The 22,365-nt window shown below is 35.6% G+C and overlaps 1 protein-coding gene and 1 pseudogene across 3 annotated transcripts; one reads left to right on the top strand and one right to left on the bottom strand.

Moving 5' to 3' along the window:
• Nucleotides 1-238: 238 nt before the first annotated feature.
• On the top strand, nt 239-12,069 carry LOC107878114 (pentatricopeptide repeat-containing protein At4g26680, mitochondrial). 3 transcript variants are annotated; one of them, XM_016724998.2, is made up of 3 exons: nt 239-2,151; nt 2,820-2,877; nt 3,915-12,069. In XM_016724998.2, exon 1 carries the CDS (start codon nt 347-349, stop codon nt 1,898-1,900), a length of 1,554 nt encoding a protein of 517 aa, XP_016580484.2. In that variant the 5' UTR covers nt 239-346; the 3' UTR covers nt 1,901-2,151; nt 2,820-2,877; nt 3,915-12,069. The 3 variants fall into 3 exon arrangements, with proteins under 3 accessions (XP_016580484.2, XP_016580483.2, XP_047249735.1); XM_016724997.2 differs by having other exon boundaries at nt 11,414-12,069; XM_047393779.1 differs by having other exon boundaries at nt 11,476-12,069.
• Nucleotides 12,070-16,281: 4,212 nt separating this feature from the next.
• LOC124885791 overlaps nt 16,282-22,365 on the bottom strand; it is a 39,156-nt pseudogene continuing 33,072 nt past the window's right edge.

Genomic DNA, 22,365 nt, shown 5'->3' on the forward strand with positions numbered 1-22,365 from the left:
ACTGCCCTTATGATCGATATATATTTTGTATTTTTATAAACTGTTGCTACAAAAATACAAATACATATTCTACAAAATGTAATTTAAAATTTTTTTTATTATTTTTTATAATTTAATGTTTAAGCATGCTATTTTTTCCTAACTATTTTATGTGACATCATATTTTCGCCCGTGCATATTACCAGCACGGGCCCACTAGTATACTATAAAACAAAACAAATATGGTGGTAACCATCCCCTAGAAGAAAAAACAAAAATACATCCGCTTCTCAATGGGTGTCCAGAAGTGGCTGAACCTTCAAAAAATAGCAAAGGTTTCTTCTTCTTCTTTTTTTTTTTTAAAAAAATGAAGATTCTTAAATATTTTCGTAAATTTTCGACTTTTCATACACCCAAAAATACCCATCAAAGAAAATTGGACCCAATTCCATTGCCTCACAGAACAATTTCTGAACCCAAAGGTCAAGATCTTGATTTTGTTAATGTAGCTCATAGTCACCTTATACATTTTGATTGGATTAAGCTTGAGAAGTTGTCTTCTGGTTTAACCCCATTTAGAGCTAAGCATATTTTATTGAAAATTCAAAAAGATTATGTTTTATCACTTGAATTCTTTAAATGGGTTGAGGTTAAAAACCCGAGTTCGAATACCCTTGAGAATCAGTGCATTGTTCTTCATGTACTTACTAAGAGTAAGAAGTTTAAATCCGCTGAATTAATTTTGAGGAAGCTTCTTGAATCAGGTGAAGTAGATTTTCCTGATAAATTATTTGAAGCTATACTTTTATCGTACCGAATGTGTGATTCGTCGCCACGTGTTTTTGATTCATTGTTTAAGTGTTATGCTCATTTGAAGAGGTTTAGGAATGCCAGTGATACATTTTGTAGTATGAAGCAGTATGGCTTTGTTCCCACTGTTGTGTCTTGCAATGCATTCGTGAGCTCATTGCTTAGTTTGGATAGGGTAGATATTGCGTTGTGGTTTTATAAGGAGATGCGTCGTTCAAGGATTTCGCCTAATGTTTATACGTTTAATATGGTCATGAGTGCTTTATGCAAATCGGGGAAACTAGAAAAGGCTGTTGAGGTCTTAAGGGAGATGGAGGACATAAGCTTGAAACCTAATGCTGTGTCTTATAACACTTTGATTGCTGGACATTGTAACCGGAACCTCTTGAGTGTTTCAATGAAACTTAAGACCGTGATGGAGAAGAATGGTGTAAATCCAGTTGATGTTACATACAACACTCTTATTCATGGTTTATGCAAGGCAGGGAAATTACATGACGCAAACAAACTTTTCAGCGAGATGAAGAGAACCGGTGTGGCTCCAAATGTTGTCACTTATAATACGCTGATTAATGCATATAGTCAGGCTGGTAATTCTGAAATGGGGAGTAGGCTTTTTGAGGAGATGGCAAACAATGGATTGAAGGCTGATATCTTGACTTACAATGCATTGATTTGGGGACTGTGCAAGGAGGGGAAGACAAAGAAAGCTGCATTTTTGGTCAAAGAACTTGATAAGGCAAACCTAGTTCCTACTTCCTCTACTTTCTCTTCTCTGATTAGTGGACAGTGTGCCAGTAGGAATCCTGACCGTGCATTTCAACTCTACAAAAGCATGGTTAGAGGTGGTTTTCACCCGAATAAGTCCACTTTGACTCTATTAGCATCCACCTTCATCAAGGATGAGGATTATGATGGAGCAATGGAAGTCTTGAAAGAGATGCTAGAAAGATCTATTACCCCTGACTTACATATGTTAACTGAAATATGCAGCATGCTTCTCAGTTGTGGAGAAGAAGGAGCGATCATAAACCTCTTACAAGAAATAGAAGCTAGACGCCTCATGCCCGAAGGTTTTGATAAAGCAAAAGTAATTCGGTCTACAGACTGAAGATAGAATGTAATTTCTTTTACAAGAAATAGAAGCTAGACGCCTAATGCTTCCCAGCAGTAACATTTGGTCCTCCGTGCAAAAACCCGTCTGGTACACACCCGATAGAAGAAATTGGGGTATGTGGTGAGTAACTATATTCAACAATCATTTGCCAACGTCGTTCCTAAGCCTTTCTAAGTAAAGGAGGATGTTCAGTCCCAAGCAACTTTATCAGTACTCTTTTTCATTCTACGAACGGAAGATAGACTGTAAGTTGTACTCACTTGGACACAACTTTTTTCCAATTGTGCCCCAGCAACTGTAACTTGCCCTTAATTTCTAAAGATCAATTGCTCTGCTACCAATATGCTCTTTTCATGACCAAAATGGTTTGCCATGTCGACAATTGAAAAGATTAGCCTCAACTGTTAAACTGTACTTCTAAAATGCTACCTAGGTAATGAACATCTGATAGTGTCTATGAGGATATGGTGTTCTTTTTTATGTCATCTGTATGTGAATACATGTATTTTCTTGATGAACAATAACAATTGTGCCTGAATCTAAGCTAGTTAGGATCGGCTAGACATTTATTTTCTTGATGACATTTAAAAAATTTCTTTTTTTGCCACACTGTTCCTTATATAGATTGCAACTGATATGGCATTTGCTCGAGAAGGTCATTTAGCTGATTGTCAGATGTCAAAATATTATATGATTTCAATCTTACTCAGTTCTATTCTTGTATTGTTTATGATAGTCTTATTTGGTTGTCTTTCCAATAAATTCTGAACTAAACCAGTTGGCCTAGGAAATAACAATGTCTTGTTGTTTTCCTTATCCAAAGTTTCTATGTATGTGTTTTCTCTAAAGACCATAGCTTACCGCTTCCTAATTCAGGGTGCTTTTTCTTCTGTTGCATGAATGCTACTTACAGGATTAAGTTCTGAATAAATCAGAGAAGCGTGTGGAAAGAATGAAGCAAGCTCCAAAAGGTAAACAGATGAATTTATTAAAGATCTTGAATATTCTGCTGCCAACCATAGAGGCATAGCTGCTCAAGTTGTCGAAATGTACGAGAGTGTTTTAGTGTATTTTGATGTTTAAGATTAAGAGTGGGTGTTATTGTGCCAAAGAACTTTAAAACAGGGTGGAGGGGGACGAACATTTGTTTTCTTCATCCATCTAAAGGCACTTTTATTCTGGCCTATGGAATGGGAAATACTAGACACTTTCGAGAGAAAGTACCCAGACTATACTTGAATAGAGAGTTGGCATAGCTCTAGGAGTCAAATTTCTTGTGCCATCTTGCGGTTCCCAAAGACTAAGTGGTAAGTTTCAGAGTCATTTTATCTTCTGTCTCATGTCAAGGAAATGTTTATTATTCCCAAAATCTTTAATATACTTAAATTAACACGCACACACATACACAGCCCGAAAAGCCTTGCATGGTAGGAATTATAGCACTACAAATATGGTTTCAGTATATTCCCATTCCCAGACCTGTCTTCTGCCAGCTTTTAGCCAGTGAACTCTGAGCTCGACTCCCTTAGTTCATGCAATAATGAGGAAAATTTTCTAGTATTTTGCGCCTCCTATTTCCTGAATATCACCTATAGTCCTTAGTTGTATGGGTATTTCTCTCATTTTCACATCTTCCTCTTGCTTCTCTTATGGAATAGTCTAAATTTTTCTTGCCTCAATCTCTAGTATTCCTGTTCCTCAAAATCTGTCCCCTTCTCCCCGTCCTCTTTGTTTTGTGATATGTAGTATCTGGATGGATATCTATGCTGCGATAGCTAGTTGCATATTTATACATAAAGCAAATTGGATTACCCGAACTTTCATCAAGTTTAGAAGAATTCAGATCAAATCTTGCCTTCTGACCTCATTTTTACCTTTCTCAAAATATAAAGACTTGTCTTCTAAACACAAGTTTTTTTCTTTCACCCTGCTTTTAATGAGTTTAAGTTGTTCTATTATGTTCTGTTTTGGTGGTCACTTAAGGGGTTTGGCATCTTGTTATATGTAGTTTTGATGATGAGCAGCTAACTGCAAGGGACCAGGTCTCTGGATGTTCATGGTACAGTACAGCTGGCACGCGTGACTGCACAGTTTTGTCCTCTTGTGTAACAAACTTGCAGGTGTTGCTTGTATTTATTAGGACAACTAGTCCAATGATATTTCAGCCCTAATCATCACTCATCTGTAAAAGGAGAAAGATGCTTCTTCATCAAATGGTTTTTGGCAATTACAAAGAGTAAAGAGAGGCAGCAAAACCCCCATTTCAACACTGCTCAAGTTCTTAGCTGTTTATGTGCTTAAATAGAAATTGTTCTTAAGTGAGTTCTGACTTGTAAACGAATTACTCATGTTATAAGAGTAATGGATCTTTCTCTTTGAGTAGAGAGTGCTTAGGTAGAGTTGCCTAAGTTTGATACTGATTAGAGTTAATTAGTGAAGAGAGTCCTTGGCTGAGTTGTCAAGATGAGCTTGTAGTAGAGTTATTACAAGCGAAAGGAACCTAGAGTTAGGTTCATTGAAGGCTGTAATCAAGAGTTTGATTATAGTGGATTTGGAGCTGCTTGTGAGGGCAAGCCGTGGTTTTTCCCTTCCGTGAGCAAGGAGGGTTTCCACATTAAATTTTATGTATTGTTACTTTCCTGCACTGTCTTAATTTTCTAGCACCTCATAGTTGCTTTACTGTTCTATTGCTTGTGATTGACTTTGAGGGACCTGGTTCTTGTCTGTGTGGTGTAACCCACAAGGGTTCCAACAATTGGTATCGGAGCAAGTTCACTCTAAAAGGTTCATAGCTAGAGTGTTTTGGTCATCATGGCTGTTATAATTGAACTAAGGGTGGAAAGAAAGGAAGCAAAAAGAGAGATATTCATGACCTTGAAGGTTTTAGAGTCTGACCCAGGTAAAGAAGACACGGATGTTGCACTTTTGGCAACAAGAATTGTTAGAGCTATAAAAAGGGGTGGTTAGCTTAGCAAAAGAAGTGATAAGATTGAAGGTTGTCACAAAGATAGTAGCTCTGAGGCATTCACTAGAAACTACCAAGCGCAAAAGTACAATCAGAATCCTGAAAAATCAAGAAGAAAGGATGCAGCTAGCTGTATAATAAAGAAGGAGGTGGCTGCATGGGTAGACTCCTCATATAAATTTGAGAAAGCCAAGGAGGATGGAGATGGTTTTATGCTGAAACATGGTGAGAAGAAAATAATCTCAGGATCCTGTAGTTCTCTAATGGCCACTACTGAAAATAGAAAAAAAATGTGGTAGAAAAGGGGGATGACAACCAAAACTGGTTATGGATAGTGGTTGTTCTAGACACATGACTGGGAGGGTTGATTGTTTTCTCTCCTTCAAGGCACTTCAATGGGGAGGTGTGTCTTTTGAAAATTGCAAAAAGGTTACATCCAAGGTGTTGGAGAGATTGGAAAATCACCTCATCGCGCAATAGAAGATGTGTATTATGCGAATAGGCTAAAGTATAGTCTTCTAAGTGTATCTCAAATCCGTGACAAAGGAAATGAGGTAAAATTCTCATCTGATGGATGCACTGTATCAAGCATGAAATCTGGAAGGATTATTCTCAAAGCCAAAAGGATCAAGAACATGTATGTAGCTATTTGGAGTCTGTGGTTGATAGGGAATTAGCTTGTTTAAGTGCACAAGGTGAAGATGCTAATTTGTGGCACAGAAGATTGGGGCATGTGAGTTTCTCTTTGTTAATCAAGTTGATTTCAAGGGATTTGGTCTGTGGCCTGCCAAGGCTGAAATTTCCAGACAACAAAGGTTGTGATGCTTGTGTTAAAGGTAAACAAACCTGATCCTGCTTCAAATTGAAGAAGCAAGTAAGTACTTCCAGACTTCTTGAAATACTTCACATGAATTTATGTGGACCTATTAAAGTCCATAGTAGAGGAGGGAAGAAATATGTGCTGGTTATTGTAGATGACTATTCCAGGTTCACCTGGACAATGTTTATAAGAACCAAGGATGAAACATGTGGGGTTCTTGTGGCTTTTGCCTAGAAAATCCAAGTCGCCTATCGGCTGATTCTATTGCCTGCTGGTTAGCGAAACTTTTCCGGTAGTACGAATCGCTATGCTTCGCCTCTTTCTATATGATAATATCCATCTTGGTTGCTGCGCTCTCTACGGGTAATAGCAAGAGTGAATAACGAATGATCCTCCAAACTCAAAGAGTGATTGAGTCCGACTCAAGCGAGTGAGTAAAAGGCATGGCAAGAGAGTGAGTTCGACTCGCGAACGATCAGCAAGTGAAGGACCGATCCTTTTGCGCCAATACTGTTGCAAGACTGGTACTTGGGTCTCACGAGCAACATATAGACGAGTCTAAATTGCAAAATTGTAGAATTTAGGTCTGATCACGAGATCGAATTTGAGAATTCTCAAGTTAATGAAATCTGTGTTGACCATGGAATAATTCACAACTTTTCTGCTCCCAGAACTCCTCAACAAAATGGAGTTGTTGAAAGGAAAAACAGAACTCTCATAGAGATTGCTAGGACTATGCTAATTGATAGTGGTCTTCCAAAGAGTTTTTGGGCTGAAGCAGTGAATACTGCTTGCTATGTGACTAACAGGTGTTTGATTAGATCACTTCTGAATAAAACTCCATATGAGCTGGTAACCAATAGAAAGCCAAGATAGACTACTTCAGACTTTTTGGATGCAAATGTTTTGTGCTAAACAATGGGAAGAGAGAATTCGGAAAATTTGATTCCAAGAGTGATAAAGCTGTGTTTGTAGGCTACTCATCAACTAGCAAGGCTTACAAAGTGTTCAATAAAAGAACTCTGTATGTTGAAGAAAGTATTCATGTGATCTTTAATGAGTTAGGAAGTCAAATGAACACTGGAGATGGTGAAAGTTCAAAAGGTGAAGAACTCATTAATGTTCAAAGGGATGTTATTACTGAAGAGGATGATCAAGGGATTAATGATGCAGATGACAGTAATGACAGTGATGATGATCCAGGATTTCAGTCACAAATTCCACCTCTATTAGAAGAACAACCAGAGGAAACCAGTCAGAAGAGACCTGATCCCAGTGGTATCAATCTCAGAAGGCAAAATTGGAGGCATAAATCCTCTCATCCCCTTAAAAACCTGACTACCCCTCTGGAAACTGGAGTTCAAATAAGAGCTCAAGCGAGGAATGCTATGGCATTTTCAGCCTTCTTGTCCCAAATTGAGCCCAAGAATGTAAAAGAGGTCCTGAAATATGCTGATTGGATTAATGCGATGCAGGAAGAATTTCATCAATTTGAAAAAAGCAAAGTGGCATTTGGTCCCCAGCCTATTGACAGAATAATTATTGGACCAAATGGGTGTGCAGGAATAAGCAAGATGAAAATGGAACTATCAACAGAAACAAGGCAAGGCTGGTTGTTCAAGGTTATAACCAAGGAAAAAGGGATTGACTATGATGAGACTTTGCTCCTGTAGCAAGAATAGAGGCAATCAAAATTCTTGTTGCATTTGTTGCATATATGGGATTTAAACTGTTTCAAATGGATGTCAAAGGTGTCTTCCTAAATGGAAACCTGAAAGAAGAAGTCTATGTCCAACAACCTCCAGGCTTTGAAGAGGCTTTGAAGATGCAGACCCATCATGTACTTAAATTGGATAAAGCTCTTTATGGTTTGAAGCAAGCACCAAGGGCATGGTATAAGAGACACTTAAAGTTTCTCCTGGAAAATGGCTTCAAAAGAAAAAAAATAGATAATACTCTGTTCTTAAATACCAGAGGTAGCAGCCTATTGATTGTCCAGATATATGTTGATGACATAATCTTTGGAGCTACTTCTGAATCCCTATGTGACGAATTTGCTAAGCTAATGGGGAGTGAATTTGAGATGAGTATGATAGGTGAATTGAGCTTCTTCCTAGGCCTTCAGATTAAGCAAATTCCTCAAGGGACTATGATTTGTCAAGAGAAGTACATCAAGGAGCTACTGAAGAAGTATAACATCGGAGATGCCAAGCCAGATGATACTCCGATAGGAACCAACTCTAAAATGAACAATGATGATTTAGGTCCTTTAGTGAATGAGACAATGTATAGAGGGATAATTGGATCCTTGTTAAATCTCACTTCAAATAGGCCTGAAATTGTTTTCAGTGTAGGAATGTGTGGCAGATTTCAGGCATGCCCAAAGAAGTCCCATTTGAAAGCTACAAAAAGAATTCTCAGGTATCTGAAGGGGACAGGGGACCTAGTCCTATACTATCCATCGACAGACAGTTTTGACTTGGTGGACTATGCTGATGCTGACTATGCTGGACATTTGGTAGATAGAAAAAGCACTTCAGTAATGACACATTTTCTTGGCTCATTCTTAATCTCCTAGGGATCTAAGAAGCAAAACTCAGTTGCTCTATCTACTATTGAGACTGAATATGTTATTGCTTCTTGTTGTGCACAACTATTATGGATCAAGTAGCAATTGAAAGATTTTGGTATTGTCTCAAACACTATCCCTCTAATGTGTGACAACACAAGTGCTCTAAACATGGCCAAGAATCCAGTGCAGCACAAGAGGACTAAGCACATTGATGTAAGGCATCACTTCCTAAGAGACAATGTTGAGAAAAAGGCAATTTGCATGAAGTTCTGCAAGACTGAGGATCAGATAGCATAGCAGATATCTTTACTAAGGCACTTCACAAGGAACAATTTGTGAAGAATAGGCTGAAGTTAGGCCTGATCAAAATGACCTAACCTACTATGTGAATCAGTAGTTCTCCACAAAATTGGCTATAATCAGGAGACAGGTATCCTTAGTAAAGTATGTAGTTGTTAGTCTAATTCAATATCATACCTTTGCAGGTATACACCCATGGGAACAACTTTGGAAGAAAACAGATGAAGTATGCACAAATTTGAGAAATCACTTAAAGAAAGAGAAGGACCTGGTCCCAACTCTTAGGTTAGTATCATGAATGTGCATGTTTCTCTTGTTCTGATAGAAAAGGCCACATCCTTTCTCTCCGTGTTAGAAAATCTGTTTTAGGAAAAATTGAAATCAAATTCATCTTTAGAGTAACTCTATGGACCTTGCCCAACTCAACTATCCTAATTATACAAAGACAAATCCTTTCTTCGCTTACCCCTCCAATAAAGATCCATCTCTGAAAATACATTATCCCTTTGATAGTGTGAAAGGAAGTTTGGATGATCCGTGAAACAATTTAACAAGCCTGAAAACAAAAAGTCTTCTGAGTGAATTCTGGAAATCCTATTAAAAGGCACCGGATTTCGGGGGGAACTGGTCCCAGAAGAAGAGAATGTCTGATGATAAACCTAGTAGGGCTTGTAACAGAAGTGAAACAAGACTAATGCTTGAAAAATTCAGAAATTTGATGAGTGCTGGTGCAAAATCAGAAAATGCAAAACTTGGGAATGAGGAAATGATGAACTCAAGATGAAGGGTATAATTCTAATCAATGAGGCCACTAAGATTGAATTGTTACACTATCCTAAGATGACCTTACTTCTCCAAGTCTTCTCCTCAAATCCTCCATATTTTTTCTCCAACTTCTGTGGCTTTTTCTATGGAACTTGAATTGTAATCTTGGCACTGAAATGATACATAATCTGTTGAACATGAATGAGTCCTTGCTTTTGTGCGCTTTATCTGATTCTACCTTAAAAATGTTCTTCATCATAATGTTGCCCCAGTGACCATGAGTTAACTAACTTATGTCTACTATTACTCTTGATTTACTGGTAATCCTTTTTAATGATGTCAAAAGAGGGAATACTGATCTCATGTGGAGGAAGGGACCTCAAGAGAGTAACTAGAACTGGAAAAAGTGTTAATAAAGGTGTTACAGGTGTTGCACATATGTAAGCATGTTGACAGGGGGAAGAAAAGAAATGATGTTGCAGGTATAGAGGCATGTTGGCAGGGGGAAGAAATGGTGTGATGAGCTACAGTAAAAGGGGAAGCAAACATGTGGTCAGAAGATTTTGCTGCAAATGACAACAAGGGACCAGGTCCTTGTATTGCATGATGATAGGGGAACATTCATCTTCAAAGTGGTAATCACACTGATTAAATAGAATGGATGTGTATTGGTGCTCAAAGCTGTATGATTGGTTTGTCATTATCAAAAAGGCGATGATAGAGCAGCTAACTGCAAGGGACCAGGTCCCTGGATGTTCAGGGTACAATACAGCTGGCACGCGTGACTGCACAGTTTTGTCCTTTTGTATAACAAACTTGCAGGTGCTGCTTGTATTGATTAAGATTTAGGACAGCTGGTCCAATGATATTTCAGCCCTAATCATCACTCATCCATAAAAGGGAAAAAATGCTTCTTCATCAAATAGTTTTGGACAATTACAAAGAGTGAAGAGAGGTCGCAAAAATCTCATCTCAACACTGCTCAAGTTCTTAGCTACTTATGTGTGCTTAAATAGAAATTGTTCTTGAGTGAGTTCTGATTTGTAAACGAATTACTCAGAGTAATGAACCTTTAAATAAAAGTAACTAATTAGAGTTAATCAGTGAAGAGAGTCCTTGACAGAGTTGCCAAGATGAGCTTGTAGTAGAGTTATTACAAGCGAAAGGAACCTAGAGTTTTGGGATTCACTGAAGGCTGTAATCAAGAGCTTGATTATAGTGGATTTGGAGGTGCTTGTGGGGGCAAGTCGTGGTTTTTCCCTTCCTTGAGCAAGGGGGATTTCCACGTTAAATTTTGTGTGTTGTTACTTTCCTGCACTGCCTTAATTTTCTAGCACCTCATAGTTGCTTTATTGTTCTATGGTTTGTGATTGACTTTGAGGGACTTGGTCCCCGACTGTGTGGTGTAACCCCCAAGGATTCCAACACATGTCTTGTTGTAGTTTAAGATTTTGTAGTAGGTGGCTTTCAGAGAAAGCTTGAGCAGAAATTTCGCAAGCAGTGAACGTGTTATTTTACCTGTTCTTTGATCAATAATTTGTCAGCTTAATATAGAAATTATTTCATTTCCTGGTCCCTAGTTTTGGCAATGAAAAGTTCAATTTTTTTTGAAATGGTAAATATTACTGATGTCAAAACCAGCAACAAGAAAGTGTTGTGATTACATCCAAAAAAGCAAAAGAAAGTGAACCCTGGCCACCTATACGAAAGTATTTATGAATCGTAACAGGGTTTCAGCATCCTCAACTATATCCGTTTTGCACCAGCAAGAGACAATAAATATAAAATCAGATTTGAGTTTCCAGATTGAGCTCTTTTGCAAACATCTTCTATTCCTCTCCTTCCGGATACTCCACCATATGCAGGTATGCTGTTCCAAGCCTTCTCTTAGTGTTTGGGGAGACCATTTCTACTCCAGCAGTCTGTTGTCGACCTTGGTGTAACCCAATTCAAACCCAGGAAGTTAAGAAATATATGCCAAACTTGTGAAGTAAAAGAGCAATGCAAGAACAGATGACTGTTGCTTTCTCTATTTACCTTGCACAAAAAACCTCTGTTCACTAACTATGTACCTCTTTTTTGTAGGTTCTCTCTAGTTAAACAAGCTTTCTTGATGACAAGCCATTTAAAACACGTTACTTTGGCAGGAGCTTTGGAATTTATATCTGCTCTTTTGGAGAACCTGCCACTTGAGTGTTCATTTGGTCCCATTTGATCTTCACTATTGTTTAAGCCATCAAAGGAAGACAGCACACAGAAAAACTCTTCAATCCTATCAAGCTCCTAATCCTTAAGACTACTCCTAAAAGTGAAGTTTCAAACATCTCATTCTCTGCTTTGTGCTAGTGAGAGCTCATTATTCTGTGTTAAGTTGTACAGGGAGAGTAATTGATCTCTTAAGAGGTGAGTGTTCAATCCAGAAGGATATCGTCTTGCCATTGCTTATTTTATAGCCCTGGAAAAAATATTGGGCATAAAACTTTGATCTTCTCCTATTTCAATCCCTATTGGAGAAGGTCCTTCAAAAAAAAGTTCAACTTGGGTTCGTCCATTTCTAGTAATGTTTTAAGTAGCTGAGTCTCGATGGTTTGAACATAAAAAAGTACATTTTGTGGTTGAATATAGATGCTTGCAAAGTTTGTATCATTCGATGAATGGAGGTTTAGTCTGTAATATGATTACTTGCTGAACTTGTTGAATTGTTTGAGCATATGATGTGAAACAAGTTCCCTTTTTTAAGATCAAAATCTTGCCTTCATGGACCATTGATGTGCAAAAATTTACAACTTGAACTTGGCATACCAAGCTTTGTATATGACTATTGAGAGTGGCTACTCTAGCTGTTCCTAACCGAAAAAATTCTATACAAAAAGCTACGATGGCTCATAGACTATGAGAGAACATTTTATAAACTTTTTTCCCTGAAAGAAGGATTATTCCATTTATCCATATTGATGAGCCCTTTAACTTGGTTGGGTAATTCAGAATGAGAGTTGAACACTTGGTTTTCATCAGAACTATGACTCAGGGAGCCTATCTGCCGGCTTTTTAGCTTCCCTATAGCAGTGAATGATAGTGAAACTCATGGACTTAAACTAAGCTTTGAATCTCTTTGATAGAACTGCTGATGTTCCAAGGGATTTTGCAATCTCCATTGATCATTTAGCGAGCAAAAGTGAATCAGTTTCAACCTGAGTCAACTTTAGGTTCTTGTTGACACAACCTTTCAGTCCATAGACCTACAGCTTCAGCATAGTTGCTTGTGCCCTTCCCCAAGGAAATAGAGTAGGTACTGAGAGTAATTCCCTGATTGTTCCTGGTAAGGCCTCCTCCACTACATCTAGTTTGAATGCAGCTCCCGTAGCAATTAAGCTTAACCTGCAAGCAGCAAGGGGGGTAGATTTACTTTTATCCATTTTACTACAGTAATGGTTTTGTATTGTACAGTAGCCTCAGAAGCTTGGCAAATGCTTTTCCAACTCTGTCCCGGGTTTGTTTTACCAAATTTTCTTCCCGTGACCTGCAAAATTGTGTGCAATAGGTTAGTGATTGTTCTATATAATGAGGGCTTATTGGCTTCGAATTTATGCTGCATCTAGCCCTCCATATTTCCCAACAAACAATTGGTGAGAGTGGAGTATATTGGTAATGTAGTTGGTGATAGGGTTGCTTGACTTGCGATTCTACCATCATTTTGAGGTTAATGTCTCTGTGAGTTATCCCAATTGGGCCAGCAAAATATTCGAGTTTTGTACAGTGCAACAATGACAATTATGACAAAAGTAATACCAAACCTTGCTACCCTCTCGTTTGTAGATTGCTTATTATGGACAGTCCTCGACGTGAACCTAATAAATTTCGTTTTTTAAACTTTGAGTTTGTTTGGGTTTCTCGGGTTTTTTCGATAAAGTCTTCATACAAATATATAATTTAACTTGTGCTTCAAATATTTCTTTAGTCATAGCAAAAAGATACAGCTATCTTAATTGTTTATTAGAAAACTAACACTAAATATTAAATAAAAAATAAATTTAGGTTATGTATTTATGCAAAACTAAAGAATAGATATCCAACATTAATATCATTCCTAATATTTATTGTATACTAGTAAACTTAGCCGCGCTTCGCGCGGTCATGAGATACTTTATTAAATATGTAATTTAATCTATTTTTAACACATTGAAAATAATCAAAGGACCTTAAATTATGAAACATAATCATAGAATATTTTGATTGTATACAATGATACCGAACACATGCAATATCATATCAATATACACAAAAATGTTTTTTCTAGTCCTAGAGTGTATTATGAACCTTTCAATGTTCAAACATTATAAATCTGTGATCAATTAAATTTACTCTGTTATTATTATTTTAATAAAAAAGAATTGAAGTATTAAAAACGCAATAAAATAAAATTATAATGATGCAACTATTGATTAACATGCAAATGAAACATTCAAGTCAGTCGTATTGTGAAATGATAAAATATAATTTTATATAGAAAAAATTAAATAAATTTAGATAAGTAAAAGTCTTCTTTAGCAACAAATCAATTAGACTGTTGTTTGGATAAAATAAAGAAACCATCTCCAAGGAGCTTATTCAATTCTTTAACATTCTTCAAACTCAAATTCATATTTCTTGACACAATTATATTCCACTTGTTATCAAACTACTCATTTAAAGTACGATTCGGGAATGTAATAAAATGAGTTTATCCAAGTGAATTATACGAACATAATTTTTATATTTTCATCATGATTAAATTTTAAACTTTTAAATTGATATTATTAAAATTAATCTTTTTTTTCTTTCAATCATAGTTATTTCAAGATTTAATATATTTTAAACGTTGTTTCTGAAATCTCAAGCTAAATATCTAGTATGCAAAAATGGCATAGCAATGTAAAAAATCAATTAATTTTATATATACTATGAGACTTCCTTCTCAACAACATATGCATCAATATGTTGTGATACGCAGAGACACTAATAAAAAACAACATATCATTTCTATAATTAACTACCCACTAATAAACAGAAAACAAACAAAAAAATAAAAAATTCTTACATAATATGCATGAACAAAGAAAAAGATGATCAAAGTCCCGTAAATTTAAAAAAAAAAAAACATAAACTATCAATTTGAAATGAAATTAAACCATTTTAATATCAAAATTACAAATTAGAAAGATACTCAAGCACACCTTAAATTGCATTGCAGGAAATGAAAGGAAATCTAACACGTAGACACTTCATATCAAGATTTGCTATTTATGTTGTTGTTGTGGCTACAGATGTCATTTTAAATAAATTTTACATGTTCTCTTTCTTAAATACAAAAATAAATGCACAATCAATGAGTATTCAAAATTTGAATATTATATTATGCTCCAATTACAAATTTTGTGTCATATAATCATTCTTTATTCAATTTACGTTCTTTTTTTTTTTTTGTAACTGAAGTAGGAGTAACTCAAATAGGAGTTACAACCGTTAATCTTCTATATTAGTAAATGCTAATTACTTGAAAATGAATTAGCATGGCAAAGAAAGTTTCAATCTTTTAATAGGTGACTTTTTGATTATCTTTTTTTAAGGCATAGTAGATAAATTTTTAGAAATAGAGAAAATCCCAAAAATTTAACAAAAAAGATAAATAAGAATACTTGCTTGTGAGGCATGCCACATTAGCATGCCTCTAATCCTCTTTTATATGTATATATAGATTTTTGTTAGCATTAGTATTGATTTGAGTTTTATTTGAGTTAGTAATATTTATGGGTTATAAACTTATTAGATCATTCAAAATTTTAAGTTTAAACTTGAAATAATATGTTGAAAGATAAAAACAACGAAAAGTTTAAGAGATATTTATAAATTACATCATAGTAAATGATTTTATGTATCAAATATTTTTAAAAATTGTACAAATGTATATCGGGTTGATTTGACCTTTTTTAGTTAAAATGAAACTAAATCAATTATAGTCGGTGTTTTTTTTTTTCAACACCAAACCAAGTTAAATCAGAACAATAGCCAGATTTTTATTTTTATTTTTTTGCTTTGACTCATTTGTGGTTTGATTTGAGTTGCGATTCACTTTTGTTCATCCCTAGTTGACGTATTATCTTGTTTACGCATAAATAGAGTAATTTTGATATTCTTGTAAAGGGGTTGACATTGAACGATGCAAAAGCAATTTACCAATATTCTTGTGCTCCTGTTTTCTATATTTTGCTGTGTCTTTACCTCGAAGCATTTCCGTATAAACATTTTCGAGTCTAAGATCACTAAATACTGACTTCCCCGGTTTCATAGCGAATTTCAAGAATCAACGCTCTACTGCATCATATGACTTTCTTAACTCACTTTGCTACTCACCTAATTTACGAACTGGAAAAAAAAAAAATCTTATTTACAAACATATATTTACATAATGTTTGGAAGTTGGTTTTTCATGGTATGGTATGGTATGGTATGATTATTAAGAAAATTATATTTGTTTTGATTATTTTTTAAAATATATGCTATGATATGATTTAGTTTGATGATTTAATAATCATGAAAATTCTCATTTTATGTAATCATTGATTTGGTGGTATTCCATGATTTGTTTATTTTTTTTTCTATTATACCTTTATTTAATATTATATAATTCTATTTTATTCTTTATCTTATATTATTTAACCTCCACCTCCTACCCATTCCCCCACCCCACAACTAGGGGCGGAGCTACCCTTTGCCGAGGGGGTTCATCTGAACCCCCGTTGGCGAAAAATTATATTATATATGCATGTTAAAATTATACTATATATATTAGATATTGAACCTCCTTCAGTTAGTTTCAATGTTCACTTATGAACCCCCTTAGTGAATATCCTGGCTCCGTCACTGCCCACAACCCACCTCTCCCCTCCCCTCTCCCCCCGCCCATCTTCCCCCGCTCATAAAAACACAACAACAACAACCCAGTATATTCCCACAAAGTGGGGTCTGGGGAGGGTAGAGTCTACGCAGTCCATACCATTACCCCTAAAGAGGTAGAGAGGCTGTTTCCGATAGACTCCCGGCTCAAGATACAAGGCAGTATACAAAAGCATCAAAAGCATAGAACCTGATAAAATAACATAGGTACGACATCCACAAAACATTGTACATTGCCAAACAAAGGACACCAGCGTCCACCTAATTACTGACTATGACTCATCCACACCCTTAGCCCTCTATCCTAATATTTTTCCTCCATATCTTCCTATCCAGGGTCATGTTCTCAGTCAACTGTAATTGCTCCATGTCACATTTAATCACTTCTCTCCAGTATTTCTTCGATCTATCCCTACCCCGTTTGAAACCTTTAAAAGGCCAACCTCTCACACCTACGAACTGGGGCATCTGTACCCCTCCCCATCACATGACCAAACCATCTCAACCTCACTTCCCGCATTTTATCCTCCACAGATACCACTCCCACTTTCTCCCGAATAATTTCATTCCTAACCCTGTCAGCCCTTGTGAAACCACACATCCAACGCAACATCCTCATTTCTGCCACTTTCAACTTCTGGATATGAGAATTCTTAACCGGTCAACACTCCGTTCTATACAACATAGCAGGCCGGATTACAATTCTATAGAATTTGCCTTTTAGCTTGGGGGGCACCTTCTTATCGCGTAAAATTCCTGAAGCCCTCAGCTCATAAAAAATTATTTAATTTTTTAATTTTTTTTTTTTTAGAAAATTCTAAACTTTTTTCTTATTCCAACCCCTACAGTGACCTCGACCCTACCCCTTATCAAACACCCATCCAAATTTTTTAAAAAAAATTATTTAACAAAAAATGAAAACTTTTTCTTACTCCACCTGACCCATCCCTACCCCTAACCCGCTACTTATTGGCCCCTCTCTCGAATCAATTTCTTTATTTTTCAAAAAGTTTTTAAAAGAAAATCTTACCCCACCACCACCTCCTACCAGCCCCCCCTTCCCGCCCCCGTGCACCCACCCAAAAAATGGTTTTTAATTTATTTTTAAAAAAAATTCAAAACTTTTTTCTTACTCCACCCCTACCCTACCCTACCCTCGATCCCCCACTCCACTACCCCACCCCCAAATATTCTTTTTAACAAAAAAGTCATAATTTTTTTACTCCACCCTCCTTAACCTATTCATTCTCATTGTTTTGTGCTAAATACAAATATTTTTAGAAAGTATTTTTCTATTTGCATAGCGAACACAAAAAAATAAGTAAGAAATTATTTATTTTCCTACAATTTCTTTTTGTATTTCATACCGAACACACTTGTAGCATACACAAAAGATGCATCTAAATTTTTTACATGTCGTTGGTGGTCACGTTTCAAAATATCAAAAGAAAATAAAATTTGTTGCTATAAAAAGTAAATTCAATTACATTTATTTTGATGTACTCTTGTATTGATTTTGTTAAAATTTACATGAATTTAACAACTTAATAGATTTACATGACATAATTTGCGACAGATTAGCAGAAAGAAAATTATTTTATTAACAATTATTGATAAATTAAACATTTATAATAATTAAGGGCATATTGTAAACTTATCAATTACGATACAGTACCATACCGTCAATCAAACAATAAATTGTTATTAAACAACAGTGAACGATACAATCCATCCAAATATTATATTGTACTATATTGTACAATACAATACCATATCATACAACACCGTCATTATGAAACCATGACAAACCACCATCCAAATAAAGTGTTAATAACTAATTTACGAACTTAACGAGTTAAATTAAGACACATGTTCTTGACATCTTTATAAATTTCAACTATATCATTTTTTCGATAAGCACTACTTAAAGTGTCACTCTTATTTTATTAAAACACACCTTTATGCTTAGTGTGGAAACACCTAGAAATACTAGATAAGATTGTTTATGATAGATCTTTTTAATCTGATTATTTTTCAAATCGTGCAGATAGCGGAAGTTTTAGTGCATCAACTTTTCATACCTTGATGATTACCTGCTTATTTTCACTTGTTAACAAGCATGTGTAGGTTAACTCTTAACATTGAGGTATGTTTTAATAGGAACGGAATATGGCCTGAAATGCCCTTCAACTATGTGAAATGGTGTAAAAATGTCCTTCATCTACCTATTGGGCCTAAAATGTCCTTTCCATCTATCTATTGGACCTAAAATACCCTTCTCACCTATCTATTGGGTCTAAAATGTCCTTCTCATCTACCTGTTGGGCCTATTTCGCCCTTTTACACTACCTAAAAAAAGAAAAAAATCGACCACAAAAACGAACCACATGTGGTCAGTTTTTCCCACTTTTCGATTACAAAACCGACCAAAATGTGTGGTCAGTAAAGTAGTGGTAGTTTTTTAAAAATCAACCACAAGTAGTTGTTTTTTTAAAAATATAGATATATATTTTTAAAATTCATTATTATTTTATTAAAATTGAAAAAAATAATCTTAGGAAAAAAATCGACCACAAGTGGTCGATTTTTAATTAAATTAATTAATTAATTTTAATACTAAACCGACCACTTGTGGTTGATTTTTTAATAAATTAATTAATTAATTTAATAAAAAACCAACCACTTGTGGTCGATTTTTATTAAATTAATTAATTAAATTTAATATAAAACCGACCACTTGTGGTGGGTTTTCTGGAAAAAAAATTCAAAAATCGACCACTTGTGGTCGGTTTTTCTGGAAAATTTAAAAAAAAATAAAAATAAAAACCTAAATACTGCATGCAACAACAACAACAATCCAATACAGCAGTAACCAAATCAAATATAGCAACAACAACAACCAAAAACCAAATGTAGATACTTTCAAAAGTTTACAACACATACAAAATGTCCAACAATAGTTTCAAACAACAAAATGTCTAAATTCAAAGTAGAACACATACAAAAAAAAAAAAAAGTCATCATCATCGAATTCTCTTCGTCTTCCATATCATAATCCGTGCTGAAATCATCCAGGGGGCCAGACCTTTTGCAGCCCGAACTGCATCACCAAGACAGAGAGGAATAACCCCCGCAGTCTGAATGAAAGAGCTGACTGCTGCTGCAGCATCTTAATTTGTAATGTTGTTGCCTTCTCCGTCTTCTTCTGCCTCTCTCTCTATTCAGCAAACCTCTCTCTCTGTTCAACAAGCTCTTCAGTGAGTAGAGAAACCATATTTTGTAGTCTTTCAATGATTTCTCTATCAACTAAAGAGGTAGAGTATGCAGCGTCAGACGAACACCTAATATTTTTGCCAAAAAATTTTGTGTGGTATCCGTAGAAATGACCTCTATTTGCAGGACCCGCAACTTTTGTCCATAACTCCTCCTGTACATGTTGTGGTATTGGGTCACCCTGACTTTTAAGAGGCTGACTACTGCGATACTCACCAACAAGATGCGTATATTCGTCCTATATTCAAAGTAAAGTTAATACTAAAAGTCAAAAAATATTAAAGTAGTTATAATTGAATAATATCAACTTTGAGAAAAAGATTCATAAATTCAAAATTTGTTTCTTACGTGGACAGCTTTTGCACGAGCTTCAACCCAGACATCTTCATCAGTCGAGTTCTTTTTCTTTTTCAGATGAGTCTGCTCGAATAGCTCATCAGTTGGTATTTTCCTACTCTTTCTTTTTCCTGCAAATGAAAAAATTATCAATGTTCAAATAATAAAAAAAATTAAATAGAAACAAACAATTAAAACTGTAAAAGTTACATACCATTTTTTCCTTCAAAGCAAGAGTACTTCTGGCACCCGCAGTATGTAGGGAGTCACCCTTGGATGATTCCCGGGCTCTCTTTCCTTTTTCACTCAACAATTGGTATCTGCGCTACTCCAATGGCGAAGGAACAGTTGACATGCGGCTTCAAGAATATACTTAGGTTTTACCAATTTCTTTCGGGCATAATCCAAGAGATCATTAAATCTGTCTCCACATCTTATGAAAAAGTTCTTTTTTATAAGAAATGTATTTGCATCATCCCACCAGTAAAATTTCTACAACAAAAATATAATATTCAACCTTTTGTTCTAACAAAGTGCTAATAAGTAGTCGATAAGTTAAATCCTTACCTTAAATTCTTCAAACATTCTATTCCTATCAAGTTTTGGAACTTTTGGCAGTTGGTCCAGTAGCCGTTGAAATGTCGAGTAATGCATATTCGCGCCTTTTGTCCAACTCCAGCATCCGGCCTAAACCTACAACACAAGATCAAACGGTAATTTCATAAAGCATAATAATATAGTAATGAAAAAATAAATAACGTTATTATATTTAGAAATCTTACCCTCTCGCAACTGAAACAAGATAAATCCTCCCAGAATCATCTCTATCTCCTGGCTGCCTAGTAAGTGATGGTGGATGTGCTGGCATGGGCGGATCTGAAGCACCAGATGGGGTGCCTCCAAGCTAAAGATCTGACAACCCAATAGATCCAGCTGAATCATTGTGCGAAGCTGCGTGACTGCTGCACGAGAGTATCAATGATGGTAGATGTCTGGAGGGTCCATCGGCCGTCCAATAGTACTGTGATGGCGGTGGCATGATCATAGGAGCAGAATGATCGGTGTAGATCCATGTAGTGGCCCCACATGCGTAGGAGTAGGTATCACATCCTCGAACGACCTAGAATATTAGGGTTGTGTTGTCGCGTCAGCAAACTGACCCTCAGATATATGAATACCTGTCGATCATCTATAAGGTGGAGGTTATCTATTCTTTTTTGGTTTCGTAGTATCAACTTTTTCTTTACCTTTGTCACCTCTATCTGACATCTAAATTATATTAAGTTAACAAGTAGTTAGTTCCTACACAATGAATGTATAAGAAAACATTCCAAGTAAATAATTTCAAGTTACTAATTCACATTTCAAATCGTTCCAACAACACGACATATAGACAAAAAAAATTATTACTATATAAATCATGGAAAAGTGGAAACATCAAACTTAAACAGTATATTACATATCAATCTTAAACAAGAAACATAAAGGTAAATATATAGTACAAAGCATAAAGACATCAATACATAATAAATACAACTTACACAACTAATCATCCTCTTCTGGAGACTCTCCACTAAACCATTCACCCTCTTCGGAGGTTTTCTCATCTCCTACCCACTCAACCTCTTCTTTTGTAATATTAACTTCTTCAAATATATTTTTCGGGTGATTCAAACCGTCCACTAATTCAACGTACACTAGCTAGTGATCCATCTGCATTTCATTTTGATACGCAGTCTCCAGCACATTCTCAATTTCCACTAGGCCTATAGGCTTTGTTTCGATTACAGCCCACCAATCAGACTTGTCATTGCGCAACAGATAAGGATCATAATACACTTGTTTAGCATTTTGCGCTAGAACAAATGGATCATAAATAGGATACGAGCTATTGTGCTTCAATGATGTTATGCTCCTTATGTACTCTTGTGCCTCTTGTGCTTGGATCAAACCACTTACATCGAAAGAGGATAATTTTTTTTATTGGAAAACTAGCATACTCCAATTCTAAGATATCGTGTATGATTCCAAAGTAACCAACATCATCATCACCCTTAACCCAAACAACACTATTATTTGTTTTCCTTGTTTTGGAGTGTTGTTCGATGGAAAATTTAAACCCATTTACTTTGTTTTGGGACATTGCATTAACTTCAACTGGAACCAAAGAAATATCTCTCAAGAGCTGATCGTATGCGGCTGAATTTGGTGAATAGTGTACCTAAAAATATTATACATATATATATTTTAGTTGAGGAATGTGTAAATATTTAAACTTCGTAGAAATATTAATACACTTACAAACCTTATTTTTAAACCATGTTGCAAAGGATGCATACACTTGATTTTCGTGAAATTGAGTCTTAAATGAACTGAACATCCAACATGGGAAACACAATTATTTTCTTTAAGGGAATGAGTAAACAAATAAGATATGTTAAAATTTTAATCTCCTTTCTGAAGTAAGGAGATTAAAATTTTAACATATCTTATTT

This window comes from Capsicum annuum, chromosome 7, assembly GCF_002878395.1.
Source record: "Capsicum annuum cultivar UCD-10X-F1 chromosome 7, UCD10Xv1.1, whole genome shotgun sequence".
Lineage (NCBI taxonomy): Eukaryota > Viridiplantae > Streptophyta > Magnoliopsida > Solanales > Solanaceae > Capsicum > Capsicum annuum.

Excerpts from the sequence above, each read along its gene's own strand:
- LOC107878114 (XM_016724998.2), top strand. The coding sequence starts at position 347 with ATGAAGATTCTTAAATATTTTCGTAAATTTTCGACTTTTCATACACCC.